The 19875-nt window shown below is 46.6% G+C and overlaps 2 protein-coding genes across 3 annotated transcripts in view; both read right to left on the reverse strand.

The window, feature by feature from the left end:
• LOC144723029 (vesicular glutamate transporter 2-like) overlaps positions 1-1539 on the reverse strand; it is a 45692-nt gene extending 44153 nt beyond the window's left edge. The window contains exon 1 of the mRNA XM_078601553.1: positions 843-1539. Within this exon, the coding sequence (XP_078457679.1) occupies positions 843-928 (86 nt within the window). The 5' untranslated portion in view covers positions 929-1539. The remainder of the gene's footprint in view (positions 1-842) is intronic.
• Positions 1540-14214: 12675 nt separating this feature from the next.
• LOC144723028 (CD9 antigen-like) overlaps positions 14215-19875 on the reverse strand; it is a 36373-nt gene continuing 30712 nt past the window's right edge. Inside the window, exons 6-9 of one of the 2 annotated variants that reach the window (XM_078601551.1) lie at positions 19647-19739; positions 18255-18338; positions 18065-18149; positions 14215-14758 (exon numbers count right to left, since the gene is read on the reverse strand). In XM_078601551.1, coding sequence (XP_078457677.1) covers positions 18084-18149; positions 18255-18338; positions 19647-19739 — 243 coding nt within the window. In that variant the 3' untranslated portion in view covers positions 14215-14758; positions 18065-18083. Of the gene's footprint in view, positions 14759-18038; positions 18150-18254; positions 18339-19646; positions 19740-19875 lie in introns of both variants that reach the window. The other variant, XM_078601552.1, reaches the window with a different exon arrangement.

A 19875-nucleotide genomic window follows, 5' to 3' on the forward strand; every position in this document is an offset into this window, starting at 1 on the left:
GGCTCAGAAACTGGGGTCTGGCTCAGGGTACGGGTCTGGCTCAGAGACTGGGTCTGGCTCGGGGACTGTCTTCTGGCTTAGAGACTCGGTCTGGCTCGTAAATCGAATCTAGCTCAAGGACTGGACTCTGGCTCAGGGCACGGGTCTGGCTCAGAAACCGAGTCTGGCTCAGAGACCGGAAAGCGGATTCTGGCTCAGAGTCACAATTGACGGACAAGACGAGCATTGCGATGAAAACAACGAATTTAAGGCGTCGTCAGTTTCCGACTCTCTCTCTTTCTCTCTCCTCGAGATGGCTTAATCAGTTATATCGGCCACTGAAATGTCATCAATTACTCGACAATACAATTAGAATCTACTGAATGCAAGCACACCTTTCGCGCGGTTGCGTTTTGAAATATCTCGAGCAACTCGCTATCTCTTATAACAGTCAAAAGAATTAACATGCACCACTAATTAATGGCATTTGCAGTGGCCCACAATAACAAGTAAAACACATCTTGAAATATGGTGAGGTTTTGTTTTTAGTTGTACGGGTTTTTTAGTTTTAATCACAATTTCTGAGCATAGTCCCAACGGCTAATAAAAACGCCAAGTAGCCAGACACAAGCAGCACTATTGAAGGTGCAATATATATGAATGAATACGTGTGTTGCATTGAGCTCGTCACTTTAACACGGTCACGCACCAGCGGTGTTCACAACAACAACAACCGTTCTACAGGTTATATCAGATGAAGACGAAGGTAACAACAGCAACAACAGCTACACAAGTACGATAACCTCCAGCTCAAGCAGCAGAGGACGGTGGCATGTGGGGGGGGGGGGGGGGCAGAGTCGTACCTGTGGAGGAGCCGAAGCGATTTCCCCGCCGCTTCCTTGAGCTTCTCCTTGCCGGGAACGAACACGCGCTCCTTGAACGCTTCCATCGTCGATGGAGTTGCCGGGCTAGCTCGGAGAACGCGGCTGCAAGCTTGGGAGGATGATTCAATTCACGGAAGACGTCGCGCAACCGCTACAAAGAAGCGCGAACATTGTCTCGCAGGTGACAGCAGATCGTCGCAAACCTGTAGCGCGATTAATCTCAATTACTCTCTCTCTCCCTCTCTATGTCTGTCCGTCTATTCGCGTCGGACGAAATGAACACGACACGCCAGCGCGCACGCCACGGAAGCGTCGTCTCAATGCGAAAGTGCAACGCGTTCCGACCGGTAATGGGTGTGTGTGGGCGTGGGGGGGTATTCACGCTAAATTGCTCTCGCGTCTTAATAGTCGGTGGACATTCCTTCGAATGGATTTGGCAGCGGCAGTAATTAATGGAGGGGTGGGGGGGGAAGCACCACTCAAAGTCTACTGCTTTCCTTTACAAAAAAAAATTAAACAAAAGGATAGAGTCACCTGCCCCGTTTTCTGCTATCGGTGTTGTTGTTGTTGTTGTCTTTAAACAGAAAGCCAGGGTTCCCCACTTGAGTCTAAAGACTCGCGCATTGGCATACGGCGACTCGCCTGAGCGTCGTCTAATTTCAGCACCCCCAGCAGTATGGACAGCGCCTGTAGCCAGGCAGATCCGAGGGAGCGGAGCGTGGGCAGAGGAGGGAGGCAGGGCGGGCGGGCGGGTGGCGGTGATAGGGGGGGAGGGGGTAGAGGTGGGAGGATGAGTAGGGGAGGGGGGAGGAATAGGGAGGAAGGATAGAGAGGGTGGGGGGAGCAGCTAGCCCAACTTTTCGGGAAGCTTTATCCGTTCGCTGCTGATCAAATCATACGCGGCGCTGACGCCCAACCCCAGCACGTAATGCGCCACCGGCTGTGCGCGTGTGCGTGCATGTGCGTGCGTGTGCGTGTGCAGTTCTTGTTCAGCCGTCGGATTTACGCTCGCCATAAGCCGAGCCGCCGCTATATAAGCGTTCCCGTGCAACGCGGGCGCCATTAAAAAGATGTGCTTGTGAATTCAGCACTCCCAGCGTTGTGGACAGCGCGCGCGCGTCGAGCGCAAGCTCCGCATGAAAGTGTAAAGGGCGAACGAATGGTGGTTCATCAGCTGAACGAGAAGCGCTTGAGAGACGTTGACGTGACACGCGCAGGCAATAGTGTTTGCGCGTGTGCGCGTGTGCGTGCGTGTGTGACACCGCGTCTTAGAGATGCGCGTGTTTAATGTCACTGCATTGCGTGCAGGCATCGTGTGGTGCATCTGTTCTACCCTACTGTGTTTTATTATAAAAATGGCGGAAAGGGATCTAACATTTTTCTGCGCACTGCGCTACGAGCCCGGCGACTCGGTTCGACTCTCAACCGTGCAATGCGCAATGCTCGTGGCTAATGAGGAACTGAACCTGCCACCCCGCCCCCCCCACACCACCTCGGTTCGCCTTGAGGTTGACTCTGCTTCTGAAATTAATCCTGGGTGCAGTTGTGATCAACATTTCAACCGTGAAGAAAACAAAGTCACGACATCTCTTTGCGTGTGCCATGCCTGCATTCATAGGCGCTCGCTGACAGAACGGGCATCTCATTGCTTTGTTTCAAGTGGTGACAGAAAGGTGATTGATATTTGGAGCTGTTGTTGTCTTTTTTTTTTCTTCGGGCCCGCGGGAAGAAGGTATCACCGATCTACTCCTGAGATCGCTTCAAGTGATTTATTTTCATATCTATACACAAGGAGGCGCTCCGCTCTTGAGATGTTTCTGCTCGCGTGACACTCCAACTGATAGACGATGTTTTGTTTCATAGCCTAAAATGTATCCAACGTGAAACACCACGTACAGTGTGATGGGTGTTCGTGCAGTGGTTGGTGACCGGGCTGAAACCACGACATTCCTGGAGAACCCAGTGTCATCACGGGCAGCTGAAGCCCGCATTAAATCCGAAGACGCAGCGCTCTGACTGGGAAGCCACCCGGCCACCGCAATTGCTTATTTAACGGGAGGATCACTGGTCGCCAGACTAAATAGACACATGTAATGTACATGTCTTTCTCCCGCACCTCCGATTAGCACGGTTGGCTACGTACGGTGCGAAAGAAGTTCAACACATACATACATGTACTTACCATTTGTCAAACCACTGCCTGGTGTTGAGGGCATCCCCGCGTTCACTAAACCGCACTGATCAGCGTGATTGTGTGGGGTACAATAACCTACATTTGAAGCTTTCGTGACTGCAAGGATTCATATTCTTGGGTTTTTTCGGTAAGGTCACGTAGGTAAAAAATGTAAACTAAAATTAATAAAAGTAAAATAAAAATAAAATAAAAATCACGACGTTTCGGAGGCAACACAAGCTTCCGTCTTCAGGTGGAACCGTCACAGCACGATAATTTTAGTGTTAATTTTTTACCTACGTGACTTTACCGAAAAAACCCAAGAATATGTACAATAACCTCCCAAGCCCTGTACCGTGTGGGGAGGCCATCATCCACCAGAGGCCATCATCCACAATTACAGGTGTCTCTCTCGAGCGAAAACAACCATCAAATCCAGTAGCATCCAGTAATCTCGCAGCATTTGTTCAGAAAACATCCCCGACTCTGCTGATGAGATCCAGCAGGTTGAACTCATTCCAGAATTGACTGTACTTGCTTCAACGAATGCTGATGATTTAAGCAGGGGCGGTTTCTTCATTAGGGCGATTGGGCGACGCACCACCAATGTCATTCAACCACAGAGTCACGCTAGCCGTCACTGTGCCTCTGGATATAGTCCAATCAGCGTCATGTCACGTTCTGTGGAGTACCGCCTCTTTTTGGGCGATTTCACTCCGGCTGAGAATCGCCCAGAGTGTTCCCATAGACTTACATTCAAAGATGGTTTTTTTTCGAACGGGGGGCGCTGCAATGCATTCTCTATGGCTTCCGGGAGGGCTCGCCCTAACGTGCTTACGTCATCATACGTAAGCACGTTTCAGTCAACAATTTTATTTGTCGCCACCTAGTGGAATCTTTAATAAAATAAACTTGAGTGGATTGTATTAATAGTGAGTATAGAAACAAACAAGATGTATTGTAAGAGTCACTTTATTTTTCATTAATATTAAAGAAGTGAAGTTGCCTTTACATGCTTAAGCTGCTAATTTATCCTTTGCATGGGTGGACCTTATCCTTATAAATCATCCAGACATTTGCCCCCCCTGAGAGATTTTGCAGGAGCCGCCACTGGATTTAAGCATCGTTTACTGACCGTCACCGGACGGACCTGTGCCCACAAATGGTCGTCACTGATCTATCTAAGTTGGTGTGATGGACACGAAATGAATGGCTGAATAAATGCCGCTTGATATTGGTCGGAAAAGCCAATAAATAGGTTGATCGACTAGAACTACTGTTATATATGTGTGGAGACGGAACTGATGTTTTCTTTTGCTTATATATGCATACAAGCATTCACGTGTAATACCGATGTTGCTGTTGCTGCTACTGTTGCTGTGACTGCTGTTGCTGCTATTGCTGTTGTCAACTGCTGTTGCTGCTTTTAATGCTGCTGTTGCTGCTGCTGCTGTCGCTGATACTGCTCCTGCTACTGCCGTTGCTGCTGCTGCTGTTGCCCCAAAGCGCAGCATCAATCTAAGCTCCCGTGCCGTGGCCCCGCGCCCCCCACCCCCCGCCGCGATTTGCGTGCGAGAGTGGAGAATCTGCAGGGGGGAGGGAGGGGGCATCTGTCGCCAGGATTAAGGATCCGGCCGGAGCTTTACAGCCCCTTAGCGGGCGCCGACCTGCGGCTGCTTCGTCACCAGCGCTGCACCTTTTGCTTGAAGAGCAGCGCCTCCCACTCGACATTCTGACCCCAAAGCCGGCCTGACCCCCCCCCCCAAACCCACCACGACTTCTTCCCACCCACAAGCACCCCCCTTGCCCACCGCCCGACACCCCCCCCACCACACAACTCCCTCCGCACCACTCGACCCTCCCACCCGCCCCAACGACGGCTGCAGGGGATGTTCTTGGCCACCGCGGGTCATGAATGTGGAATAGAATAAAGCAGACTTGGCAAAAAAAAATCCAACATATTCGTTCATAACTCTGCTCTCAAGAGGAAGACAAACATAATAGTCGACGTTTTGGGCAATGGCCCTACGTCGTAGCGGATATATAATGCAGAGGTGGTTAGAGGTCACTGATATGAGGAAGAGCCGTTTCTCGAAATGGTGTGTATGTTGAACTTCTTTCGCACTGTACGCAGCCAAACCTCGACCGTGTGTACAATGTCTTTGCCGGTGCTGGGTTACTTGCTTGTGACTTCCGAACCAGCTTTGCTTCTTCTTTCGTATGGCATCTAAGCAACAGTTTGTATCGACGATGTCTATATGATGCCATAGTTGAATGTGAAGGTCTTTCAACCAATCCAAGTCGGCAATAGTAGATGCTATATGGATTGTATAGATGATGTCATAGTTGAACGTGAAGGTCCTTTAACCAATCCAAGTCGGCAGTAGTAGATGCTGTATGAATTGTATAGATGATGTCATAGTTGAATGTGAAGGTCCTTTAACCAATCCAAGTCGGCAGTAGTAGATGCTGTATGGATTGTAGAGATGATGTCATAGTTGAACGTGAAGGTCCTTTAACCAATCCAAGGAGGCAGTAGTAGTTGCTGTATGGATTGCATAGATGATGTCATAGTTGAACGTTAAGGTCGTTCAACCAGTCCAAATCGGCAGTCGTAGTAGTAGATGCTGTATGGATTGCAGCGATGTCGCCAGGGTGTGTGGCGTGGATGGCGACACTCGTCGGTGATGCGTTTGATGGCTTTGGCTTAACAGCAGTCGCAGATTGGTGAATCTTTGATTTTCCACGTGTGGAACAACGTGGCACGCCGCACATCTCCCGTGCTACGTCCGAGCGCGGTTCCGTGCGGTCCACAGCTGTGGTGAGAAAGAGAGAGAATGCCCGGCACTTCAAGTGTTGCTTCAACACGGGAATAGAAGCATGTGCTCTTAGCCTTAAGGATCGACGGTAATTCATGAACACATGCATTGTCGCACCCCCTATATAATGCAATTTCCACCCCCAAAAAACGGTGATTCAATGCTCTGCAGAACATAATGGTTGGTGATGATGATCATAATTGATGCTGATTTTTTTAAAGGCAATATACGCTGAGCGTCAAGACTCGGGGTGGTTCTGCATGGAAATGTTTAAAATCTTCTTAGGTTTTTTCGGTAAAGTCACGTAGAAAGTAAAATAAAATAAAAACAAAAATCACGACGTTTCGGAGGCAACACAAGTCTCCGTCATCAGGTGGGACCGTCACAGCCAGATGACGGAGACTTGTGTTGCCTCCGAAACGTCGTGATTTTTGTTTTTATTTTATTTTACTTTCTACGTGACTTTACCGAAAAAACCTAAGAAGATGATTCCTTGCAGTCACGAAAGCTTCAAATCTAGAATGTTTAAAATGTTGAGCGCTTATCGCGGACTCCAATTTTGATTGGCATCCAGGGCTGTCCATGAGCCCAAGAAGGGCAACACCAGTCCAGAGTTGACACAAATGTGGCGATACATAACAGCAATAGATGTTAAATTTTGATTTAAAGCTTTCGTGACTGCAGGGATTCATATTCTTGGTTCTTTCGGTAAAGTCACGTAGAAGGGAAATAATAAAATAATATTAAACAATTAAAATTCTCACGACGTTTCGACTGCAACACAAGCAATCATCATCAGGTGTGAAATCCACAGCAATAAAATTTTGAAAAACCGCCACTTTTTCCAAATTTTTCTTGCTGTGGATTTCACACCTGATGATGATTGCTTGTGTTGCAGTCGAAACGTCGTGAGAATTTTTATTTTTTATATTTTTATTATTTTATTATTTCCCTTCTACGTGCCTTTACCGAAAAAACGAAGAATAGCAATAGATGAATTTAATGTAAATACCTGCCGCGACATCCCTCATGATGATTTTTATTTTGTCTTGCTCTGCTAAATCGGATGCAATTGCTGATCGAATGTGACTGCCGATGAGGCCCAGAAGACAGAAACCGCTCCTTAATTGTGCGTTTAGACAGACGCGGCCGCTTAGCGTAAATATGCAAATCGAAAAAGGCTGAGATGAAGGCTGAAATAAATATTTTTATTTATTTTTTATTTCGGATTTTACGAAACAACAACGAACATCGGACCAGTAGCAACGCTTTTAGGTGACAGGAAATGCGGACGGAGACAAACTCGGAGGCCACGAGACCCGACGCGACCGCTCTGTCTGTACACGACGGGGAAATGAAACCGCGGGTGTAGACGGACAAGTCGGGGCTCTACATCGATCGACTCTTTCACACAAAGGATTCGCGTCAGGGGAGCCAATGTGCTTTTATCGGGGGGGAGGGGGGTAAGGGAAGAAGGGGGGTATTCAACATACGGAGGGGGGGGGGGGTAAGGGAAGGAGGGGGCAGGGCGGGTATTCAACTTACGGAGGGGGGGGGGGGTAAGGGAAGAAGGGAGGAGGGGGGTATTCAACATACGGGGGGGGGGGGGGGGTAAGGGAAGAAGGGGGGTATTCAACTTATGGAGGGGAGGGGTGGTAAGGGAGGAAGGGGGAAGGGTGGGTATTCAACATACGGAGGGGGGGGGGGGTAAGGGAAGAAGGGGGGAGGGGGGTATTCAACATACGGAGGGGTAGTCGCAAGTCCCGCAGGGAAAATAAGAGTCGGGGTTGTGAAAGGAGGGGGGAGGGGGGGTAAAATGAAAAGAAATGAGGGGGGTAATATAAAAAAATGAGGTATTGAACGGAAAGTGTGTTATATTTTTAATTTTCCTATCGTCTTAAATGTAATAAGCAGCGATGAGATCGGTCCATCTGCATGAGTGAGTTGGATGCAAGCGGCACCGGACCGCGAGGGATGGTGACGGAGTGCGGGAGGCCTTCATCCAGCAGCGGAGAGACAATGACCGATAATGATCATATGTAATATGCTCGTCCAACTTTCCGCATAAAACAAATATTAAACATCAACCTAGTTTTGTAAAGTGCGAGTAATATATGCTTTACTAAAGGCGCAGAGATGTACAATCAATAGTTTGGTCCACCTGCAGCTTGAATTAAATTACTGCAATCATAAACAGGGGCATTCTCCAACAAAATGAACATCACAACACGCACATATTTCATTGCCGGATTATTAGAAATTGTTTTAATATTTTATTTTTTTAAAATGCATCTACGTGATTCATTAATAAGCAAGTCGACTTCATCATCGGGCTTGTACCGACTGCGCCCACGTGGGAGAGCTTCATGAATCCACGTGACTGGTTTTTTTTGTTCATTTGGACCGAGGCGAACGTTCGTACCGCGCCACCTTGCGGTCACAACCGAGCACTGCACTCCAACCTCAACACTCCTCATCTTCTTGGTTCTCTCGGTAAAGTCACGTAGAAGGGAAGTAATAAAATAATAAAAATAAAACATAATAAAATGAAATTATGTTTTATTTTTATTATTTTAATAATAAAAATAAAACATAATAAAATGAAATTATGTTTTATTTTTATTATTTTATTACTTCCCTTCTACGTGACTTTACCGAAAGAACCAAGAAGATGAATCCCTGCAGTCACGAAAGCTTTAAATCGAAATTCAACACTCCTCCTTGGAAACAATTGCCGTGACACCCCCCGATGTACGTCTTCCCCCCGTTAACGTCGTTTCGCAACACACGTCGTCGACCTGGCGATCTGAGTCGCATTGTTTTACACGGCGTCTTGACAGCGACAACAAACCCATCAACCAAGAAATCAACAATTTACCTCGCCCCTCCTGTCGCCATCCTAGAATCTCAACCCAGCTCTGGAAGAGCGCTGCTGGTGGACAGAGTAGAGGAGCTTTGTGGACGTTCAGAATACCAGCTCATTCGAGACCCAAACATCGCGCCTCCTGGCGTTGACATTCTTAGAAGAAACTCGTGACATATAGGCGATCTGGCTAGCAGACCTGGACACTGGGATTTAACATCTGCATATATGGCCATGCACACAGAATAGAATTGCATTTTCGCGTGGTTGAACGATTGCCTCTCTCTTATTGGGGTGCCGCAGTGGCGAGATGTTAACTCCCACGTCTGGCATGCAGGAGGTCGTGGGTTCGATTCCTACCCTGATGCTTATATATTTTAATTCTATATTTTAATTCTAGATTTGAAGCTTTCGTGACTGCAAGGATTCATATTCTTATGTTATTTCGGTAAAGTCACGTAGTTTAAAAAATTAAAAGTAAAATAAAAAATAAAAATAAAATAAAAAATCACGTTTCGGTTACAGCTATCGTGCTGTGACGGTTCCACCTGAAGACGGAAGCTTGTGTTGTCTCCGAAACGTCGTGATTTTTATTTTATTTTTATTTTACTTTTATTAATTAAATTTTTTTTACCTACGTGACTTTACCGAAAAAACCCTAAGAATATATATTTTTAAGTTTGCATGTTTTCCCAGTGATCATCTCCGGGGCCTCGCTTTTTCCTTCCACATTTGAATCAACATGCGTTTAGAGGAGTTGGCTGCTATACATTCTCACATGATGATAAGTCACTTCGTTGAGCTATCATTTGTGGCAAGGTCGCTTCTGAAAAATAGTTATCAAGCTTAGTGGGCCTTACCTGGATTTTAATTTTTTAAATAGTTATTGCATTGAGTTGTAGTTCCCTTGCATGTTCCACCATCAATGGAATGAGCGCGCCCTCTCGTGGCAACGTGACTGACTGGTTAAGAGTCGCAAACGCGTACGTAACTTTAACATTTTATTAAGCAGGCATTGAAATATTATCCGTATTTTTGTTGTTGTTGTCTTTTAAGGGAACATACTTATCATTTGCCCTCCACCAGCCCACACATATTATTTATACGTGGCCAATGCATTTATCAAATGCCGACCGATAATGCTTTTAGCCGGTTTCTTTAAGAATGTTCTTGACTAAAATCTGACATCAACATACATTGGACGTTTCGCTCAAACTGCTTTGATTGATCGCTTATAATCGATGTTGTTACGGTGTGGTTCGAATCGTGACATCATATTTGAGGGGGGGGTCTGACCTTTTGTGACGCCGTGTGACAAGGGGGGGTGGCGTCCAAAATCGTCAAAAACCGCGTGACGTCATTTATGGACGGCCCCTTACTCGAATAGTAATTGTCGTGAATTTACTCTCCAACACACCGGTGTGCTGCACGAGTGACGAATTGGCACGTTTTGTTTACGTGACAGACCTTACTAGTTGGCCGTGTCGGGTGGTGGCGAGTTTTAACGACGCATTTATATTTACGCGATCAAACCCAAAATAACACCCCCCCCCCCCCTCTTTATTATGGACTCACCTGCATATAAGCTTCCCTTAACATCTCAACAGATGGCGCTCTTAAACGCCACAGCCACCATATGTTGATCGCGCCCCGAGAGGCAGAAACGCGACCAGTTTCACACGTGGGGCTTTCGCGAGCGCATTGCTGTTGCCCCGAACGAATCTCTCTCTGTCTCTCTCTCCATCGAATCATCATCACCGAGAGAGAGAGAAATGCTCATTTACTCACACGCCACTCTTGATCGGATGTGATTTCCACACGGCCAAGAAGTATTTGTCGGTGGGGATACGATGTGCGACACGCCACGGTGTGGCTGGCGAGGTGGCTCGTGTCCCAGCAGTGTCACTGGTAGGGGTTGTCATCGTGGATTCCAGTTTTAGCTCGTTTTTTATTTTTCTAAAGAGCGAAAATATAACGAGATGAGCCGTATGGACTGGGCTATGCTCAGAGCATGGGGTATCGGATGACAAAGCCCTTCCGGAATGTATTGTAATGTTGTAATGTGTTATCGTATTACAGTGAGTTGATTATTGTATCGGTCGGTCTGGACCTGTGTTAGTCTCCGCACGTGTGTGGGTTTTCTCCAGGTATTCCAGTTTTCTCCCACACGAAGACAAACACCTCCGATTAGCACGGTTGGCTACGTACGGTGCAAAAGAAGTTCAACGTACGTGCAATGGAATTGGTCAAACATCCCGATGCCGGACATTCCTGAAAGAATTTTGATTTCCTAGGAAAGTGAAATTATTATTATTATCTTCCATCGCCATTCATTGACGCAATTACGATCTTCCGTCAGTGTGAATTGCTTGATTGACCCATGTTTAAAGCAGCGTGCGCTGTGATTTTATCCAGTGATCTATTTGAGTATCACGGTGTAAATTTCGATTTAAAGCTTTCGTGACTGCAGGGATTCATCGTCTTGGTTCTTTCGGTAAAGTCATCACGTAGAATGGAAATAATAAAAGAATAAAAATAAAACATTAAAAAATAATTCACTATGCAAGTAAAACATTTACGTGTTTTAATATTTGTGTTTTATAACATATGCTACAGGCCCAGCACTAGCTTAACCCGGCTCTGTATACGAGGGGTATCTTTGTCTCTTGGACAGGTACTGCCCATTTCAACACATTGCCGAACATTGAGTTGGGGCGCCTCTCAAAGAGCAATATTCACAGCGATATTGCGTGGATTTTAGGGCTCTGCACAACAACGGTAGCTGCCTCTCGAAACCGAGTTAAGGGGTCAATATCACGTAGGATAGCCAATCTTTACGAGGAAGGATGTGCATAGCAATCGATAGTGGAGACCGATGATTTGATTGAGTGATGTGCAAAGTGGTCAACACATGGCAAACCGGTGCTAACATTTGCATATTGAGGACAAGCTTGCAATCCCACACGTACACACGGACTGTGATGATCATACTCATTATTAGATGCATGCAAGTTTATTTCACTGGATGTGCGCTATTAAGAGGCGTTGGAACAAAAAAAAAATGCTGCTTGCTCATGAAAAGCAGCACGCAGAGGTGTTTTAATAGGACTCTCAATCGGTGCATATATTCCCAACTGTGATCATTTAAACAACAGAGAAACATGAACGCTGACCAAGTAAATGTAAAAAAAAGCTGAAACGAGCTCAAAGAAGCAAGGAAGCATCGAATGCTCGGAATTTCGCCAAGAAACAAAAAGCAACTCAAGGGGGCCAGGAAACTGCCGCGCCTCCGATTATTACGGTTGGCTAGGTACGGCGCGAAAGAGGTTCAACATACATACACACGCCAGATCATATTGAGCGAGAAAAAATGCAGGCGGACTGTGGCACCCGCTTCGTGGCTGGAAGAGACGATGGCCAACGACAACCGGTGACAGAATATGAGGCGGAGACACCTCGAACAGCAGTAGTATATATTTCATTCTTTCGGATGTTGGGGCATCACTGATGGACTTGCAATGAATGCCCATCCCTAGTTGCCCCGAGATGGTGGTGGTGATGGTACGGATCCTTCTTGAACCGACGCAGTCCACGAAGACCTTCGCTCGGGAGTTGCACAATTCTGACCCAGCGACGATCAAAAAGCGGCGTCCAGTGACGGATTATCCGAGTAGCAAAAGTAGCCACATAAGTAGCTACCATCCCCGCACTTTGAAGGGCCCCGCGCTAAATGCATTCAAGCTATCAATTCCGTTTCAGTTATTCTGCACTTGCTTTATTACTATAGTACTATACCACCTTCAACTTTTATGAACGACTGGGTGTTTAAGGTTAGCAATTTACAGGGAGGAACAATGTTCCACACTGCCCACCAGGGATTATTTAGCTGTCTGTCTGACTATCTGTCGTGCATAAATAAATATATAATACACACAGCTCTTTAATTGGTGGAGACCTTACAAACAGCTCTTTGATTGGTGGAGACCTACTGCCGGGTACGGAGAGGGGAGGTGCCTAAGGGAGGAGGGTTAGGGGAGGGGCCTAAGGAAGGGGGGAGTCAGCAGAGGGGCCTGAGGGGGGGGGGGGTTCAGGGGAGGGGCCTGAGGGGGGGGTCAGCGGAGGGGCCTGAGGGAGGGGGGGTCAGGGGAGGGGCCTAAGGATATGGGGGGGGGGTGCTCAGGGGAGGGGCCTAACAGAAGGGGGGTCAGGGGAGGGGCCTAAGGGAAGGGGGGTCAGGGGAGGGGCCTGAGGATATGGGGGGGTGGTCAGGGGAGGGGCCTAAGGGAAACGGGGTCAGGGGAGGGGCCTAAGGGGGGAGGGGCCTAAGGGAGGGGGGGGGGCGATAGTTCAGGGGGCTGTCTGCCTGGCTACCTAAAGTCAAGTTATCTTTTATACATACAGGTAGGAACAACAGGTTCCACACTGCCCACCAGGGATTATTTGTCTGTCTGTCGTGCACGAATGCGCTGTCCTACCAAGTTCCTACCTGCCCACTCCGAAGGAACGTGTTGTCGTATTATCTGGCGGTATAGAAAATAAAAAATACAATTAATTTACTATGCAAGTAAAAAAATTGTGTTAAATATTTACGTGTGTTTATTTATTTAGGGCCCCTTTATAACGTATATTACAGGCCCCGCACTGGCTTCATTTCTTTAGAACGGCTTTTTGTGTTTAGTTTGTTGTCCTTCCGACGCACCTCCGATTAGCACGGGCGGCTCGGTACGGTGCGAAAGAAGTTCAACATACACACGTACACATGGTGGAGAGGCTTTTTGGGGAGAACAGAGGTGGTGGTAGCCACTTCTCCCCGAGATACCCTGTTTCTGACGTGCCCTTGCGGCCATGGTGTCAATATTGCCTGGCCGGTTGAGTGTTTGGTCGAATTGTGGCATCATAGGACTGAGGGATAGCGAAGGCATAGGGGAGAGGCCTCCATCCGGCAGTGGATAGACAATGGCTGATAGATGCTGTTGACGGCATAATAATCTCCATATATATAAAAGGCAAAGTTGTGAATATGTGTGTCTGTTCAAAATGTTTAGCGTACTTCCCGACATGCAACAAACTGGAAACTTGCCATGTGGGTACTTTCCAGACTGTACACCATGCAAACATTATAAAAAATAAACTTTTTTTTGGGGGGGGGAGCTCAATAATGCATACATATAGTTTTTGCACAGCGAGCTGTGACGTCAAATCTGTCACGTGACCCACGCATGTGGAAGCGTAACACATTGTAGTGTAGTGGTTAGCGCGGTGCGCTACGAACCTGGAGATCCGAGTTCGATTCCCGCTCACGGCCACCACCACCACCGGTGACGATTATTTGAACCTCCCCTAGGTCGACTCAGCCTCAAACGAGTAACTGCTGTGGTGTGTGAACATCGCCATTGGGGAGACAAAGGCGGCCGGACGTGGTGGATCCAAGTCTCGGGCGAAGCCGGGTAGTACAGCTAGTATCAGTATGAAACGAACACAAATCGATACACGTAGCTGTTTTAATGGACTTTATTATAAGTAGCTAAGTAGTAAATACAAACAGTCCTTGTACACAATATAACTGACCATTAAGCAGTGCATGTGATGTGGGATACACTGAAGGGTGTGTTCTTTTTTATATGTGTGTGTGTTTAAGAAAGGCACAGCAACAGTTTAATTTCAGAAGCACTTTGATGCAGACGCAATCACCGGTGATGAAATCATATAGCACGAACATGGATACGGTCCCGCGAAAAGTAAAATTTGGACTCACTCTACATCTAAAATGTCCACGTGTATCCTTCACTTTGAGAGCGTTTGACTTTTACAGCGTACGTGTTTCTAAAAAAAACAATGTTAATACAGCATTAAAAAAATATTACGATCATTATTATGTGTTTGCCTAATGAATAACACTTCTATTTTAGCACACAATACAAAGTAACAAGCCAATGTCATGCACGTCTATGAGCAGGCGTATAACTGTATATGTCTATAGGCTGATTTTAAGAATTCCAATGTAAATGTTTTAGTAAGCTGCAATGAGTCCTGGTGCAACCTGTGAACAGAAAACACATTTAAATAGGTTATTGAGGAGCTTGGTTAAACATACCACTTATTGCATGTTTAGTGATGTATTCCCTAAACTTTATACTGGTTGAGCCATCGGTGTCAAGTGAAAGGAGTATGTACGTTGAACTTCTTTCGCACGGAACGTAGCCAACCGCGCTAATTGTAGGTGCGTGTGAGGGAGTGCTCCTGGGAAGGAGGTATCCACAGATCGACCTCGGACATCTCTTGAGCAGGTGTAAGTAACTTTCGCAGCCACCATGCCATAAAGAGTCATGTTTTGCCGCATGACAGTCAAATTAATATTAATAATATCCTTAATTCTCCATTTAATTAAGAGCAGAGCCAAAATTTAACGCGGTGGGGATTTCGTTTTTTTTGACGAACGTGCTGGGGACCATAAATCTCTACACTCGACAACGCCGTGTCAGCCACTGGCGGCTGTCTGGATTCGAACTCAGGTTCTCAGCGGTTGGCAGCTCAACGCTCTGACCACTGAGTCACCCAGCCACCTCCTGGCACTGACTTTAATGAACTCCCACTCAAGTGCGCATTGTAGCAGTTTCATTTTTCGATTTGAAGCTTTCGTGACTGCAGGGATTCATCTTCTTGGTTCTTTCGGTAAAGTCACGGAAATAATAAAATAATAAAAAGAAAACATAATAACAATTAAATAATTATTTTATTATGTTTTATTTTTTTATTATTTCCATTCTACGTGACTTTACCGAAGGGGTTGTAGCAGTTTGCCAACAAGTCAGAAGGCCGGTCACACGTAGCATGTCAAGCTGCTCACTGAACCCACCACCGACCGAGCCACTACCCAGCCTGCATACGTTCTATACAGTATACGCTATATATGGATGAGAGAGAGAGAGTGGTGGCACCGTGGTTAGCACACTGTGCTGTCAAACATGGCCATCCGAGTTCAATTCCCGGCCATGGCTAAAATCAATGGCGATGGAGCAATATCCAAAACCGTCCTGGGTGTCACCCTCTTCACCTATCCCCACTGACTAGGATGGTGAAGTATGGTCAAACAACCTCCATGACCAATACAGTGTCGGGAAGCCCTTCATCCAGCAGTGGATTGCCAAGAGGGCTGAAAATAACATCAATTGCATCTACCCTTTAACATCTCCACTACTCAATGTGGCACAACAGAAATGGGTACTCCCCCAAGTATTTATCTTTGTGTGTGTTTTGTTAATGAGGTCCCTATTAACTATCAGTTTCAACTGTACAGTACATGCATATACCCGGGCGGTCATTATTGATTCTGGCCAGTAGGTGGCTGGCGAAGCCCTTGGGAGTCTTGTTGCATTTTACAGGTAGATCAAAATAAATGTTTCCATCGATCGGGGGGTGACTCGTATCTACATTTCAAACGTGTAACGTAAACGTTTTGAATCGTTTATGAGGCTACTCCACGTAGACGGGGCTTTTAAAGTGAGGCAGAGAGTTACGATTTCAAATTTTCCCAGGGGCGACTTGCCAGGCCATCCCCACAGTTGTGCGTCCATGCGACGATAAGCCTCTCTAACAGAGGTCGCAAACGGGTTTTGATTCCTTACCCGTACCCGGCCGCACCAGGGTCACAAACGGGTACCCATACCCGGCCGTACCCGTACCCTACCCGTAACCAGCCGGGTACGGGTAGGGTACGGGTATCGGGTACCTGATTGCGACCTCTGGGATGAAGCCATGTTGCAGGCGCGGGTGGGTTGATTCTAGGAACTTGAATTGTGAGAAGAGACAAGACGTTGGGAAATGAGTGACAAACGGTTACTCACCAGTGACTCACGGTCTACCCGTACCCGGCCGCACCAGGGTCGCAAACGGGTACCCGTACCCGCCCGGGTACAGGTAGCCGGGTATCAGGTAGGGAACGGGTATCGTGTACCCGGTTGCGACCTCTGCTCTGTAACGTACATGGCGCGGTACGTGTGAACGCTGCGCATTGTCCACAGCTTGCTTTGATTATTCCCTATCTTCAAAATAAATCAATAAAAAGTCCACGTTTTTTGTACCGTGGCAGAGGCGTTTATCGGGCAAAGACCGATGCGTGTTCGTCATCACCACACTACTACAACCAATTGAATTGAAGCTGTTTGTATTCAACTTCATATTTCTACTTTCATCAGCTATGGTCTATTCACTGCTGGGCGAGGACCATTCCGGATTCCCCCTGGGGGGCCTGCACATAGGCCAGTGGTCCAGCACGCCTGGTGGGGGCGGAATCACGCGGAGGAAGCCATGGCACTGCCACACCGCCACCCCCCCCACCCCCATGGGTCGCGGCCAACCCTGGCGACGCCTGTTCTCTATTTGAAGTTTGCCCCGCGCTCTCTCTCTCTCCTCGTGGCCACGTGGATTTTTCTCCGGGTCGTCCGGTTTTTTTTCCCCTCCACATTTTAGAATCGACATAACGCGTTGATACTCTTAGTTCTTGACGGTCCCACCTGATGACGGAGACTTGTGTTGCCTCCGAAACGTCGTGATTTTATAATTTTATTTTTATTAATTTTAATTTCATTGTTTTACCTACGTGACTTTACCGAAAGAACTAAGAGTATGAATCCTTGCAGTCACGAAAGCTTCAAATCTAGAATCACGCGTTGAGACTATTTTTCTGTCATAAATTTCCACGTGACAAGCCACTTCGGGTGAGCTATCGTTTGTGGCCAGGTCGCTCCTGAAAAATTACTAGACATCTCAGTGGCCATTACCTGGTCAAATATTTGTTTTCATAAATTGTTTGGCCCCTACAGGGTTCATCCACTGCTAGGCCAGACTCGAGAAGAGGAGCGTATGGATTCCACAACCTTTACTCTCAGTGTATTTGTGCATCTGTCTCTCGTCGTTATTATACTTAATTTTTACTTGGGAAGCTTAGAGCAGTACAATGTTGATATTCCCTGTGTACACGGTCCCCTCCCTGTGTGCAGATGGTGGTGATATCACTGTCGGAACCAGTTAAAGATCAAAACAGGGCGATCCACTTTTAGATGCCTTCACTCAATTCTAATGACCTCTCTTTAACCTCAACAGGCGACTGAATACAGGTATTCAGAAGTGATGGCTCCATTCCTTAAAGAGCAGAGCGTGATATTTGTGATTTTATGAATGTATTGCATTCGGTGGGATAAAAGTGGACGTGTCCAACTATGTATATATATATTTTTTTTTTACAAATTCCTCATTATTTTATCTGAGCATCTGTAACTGGATCGCCCTGCGTTAAAATTCAACCGTTACGTTGCGGTCACCGGGAACAGACGAAGCCGGTTCTTACGGAGGCACGTGGAACCCCATCAGATGTAATCCCGGTTGTTGCGCACGGCACAGCAGAGGGCCATGCTGAAGATCATGCCGAATATCTGTGAGAGGGTGGGTGTAACATTACGCGCGATCAACAACAGCGTTTCGTAAACGGAGGCATTTAAACGGTCGATTGAAATGCACAAGGGGGGGATATCGCTTACCATGATCACTCCGATACCGATGCCAATGCAGGCGATGATGTAGACCTTGCTTGTGAATATTTCATCAATCTGCCTTATGCAGTCCTGGAAGAACAACGCGCAAATTGATTTCCAGCCCGCGCTGTCACTTTCAAGCGGTGGATCTACCAAAAAATATAATTCTGAGTTCCTGAACATTACAAAATGACAGCTAATTACATCAAACACCACAGGTAAAGGTGCAGCCCTGGAATTGCTTGCTTACACCACTGCTGGCAGAAGAACCTCCCTCCACTAGTCAGTGCACGACACAATAACCCTAGTCACCCAAGTTAGATTCCTGTCTATGGCTAACATCAGCAGTAAATTATATCTGACCCATTATTGAGCCCCACTCCACTCCACTAACCAGCAATGATGTATCCTGCCCAAGCACGACTTCCTGCCTGGTATGCAGGTGGTCGTGGGTTCGATCCCGACCCTGATGCCTATATATTTGGGGTTTGTAGGTCTCTCTTCCTGGGATCGCTTGGATTTTACTCAGGGTACCTTTGGTTTTCCCCTCCACATTTAAAAACCTGCGTTTAGAAAATTTGGTTGCTAGACATTTCCACATGACAAGCCCCTACGTTGAGCTATAATTTGTGGCCATCTTCTTGGTTCTTTCGGTAAAGTCACGTATAAGGGAAATAATAAAATAATAATAAAAATAAAACATGAAATAATTCTCACGACGTTTCGGCCACAACGCAAGCAGCCATCCTCAGGTGAAGAACAGGTCTGTCGGAAAGACAGACCTGTTCATTTTATTATTTCACTTCTACGTGACTTTACCGAAAGAACCAAGAAGATGAATCCCTGCAGTCACGAAAGCTTTAAATCGAGATTTGTGGCCAGTTCGTTTCTGGAAAAAGAGCTATATAGCTCAGTAGGTCTCACCTGGTAAAATACAAAACAATTTAGTTCAAAGTTATGGTCACACAAGCCCCACGACAAATGCAACGTGGGAAGGCCTTTATCCAGCAGTCAAATTGACAGGCTCTTGCCCATTATTAGTTTACGATAGATTATTATACAATCGACTGTCTAAACAGCATCATTCTTACGAGAACATCGATCCAGTTTTTGACAATTGGTTCAACCGAATGAATGAAGTGGGCTGCACACTGGAGCTCCTGTGATTAGTAGTGCGTGAAGACTTGATCAGAACACCTGAGGCCCCCTCTTGCAGCTGCCACCCATCACGTAAGACTCTGACATTGCCGTGCACCTCATGTTCGTTTTGCAGCTATTGTTCCCTCTCCTCCCCTGTTACACTGCCTCAAAATCCCTGCCATTGCACGTACATTTGTTTATCGCTGATGAAATTTAATTAAAGAAAATATTTCTAGTAAAATGGGAACGAGGTCTTACCACCGTTGGATCCGTAACTTTTTGAGTTGGACAGATGTCTTTGTAGTCGAAGTTGAGCAGGCTGGTGATAACCATTTTGCCACAGCAGCTGAGCTGTAACGACATACATACGCATAGACACAAGTAAATATCCTACTGTAAAAAGAGTATTCACTGCACCGTACTTACCACTCCAATCTCGAAGACTCTGCACGGGCCGATGTACGTACTACGCTCTTGTTTGAACAAC

Source organism: Lampetra planeri, chromosome 16, assembly GCF_965212315.1.
Source record: "Lampetra planeri chromosome 16, kcLamPlan1.2.h2, whole genome shotgun sequence".
NCBI lineage: Eukaryota > Metazoa > Chordata > Hyperoartia > Petromyzontiformes > Petromyzontidae > Lampetra > Lampetra planeri.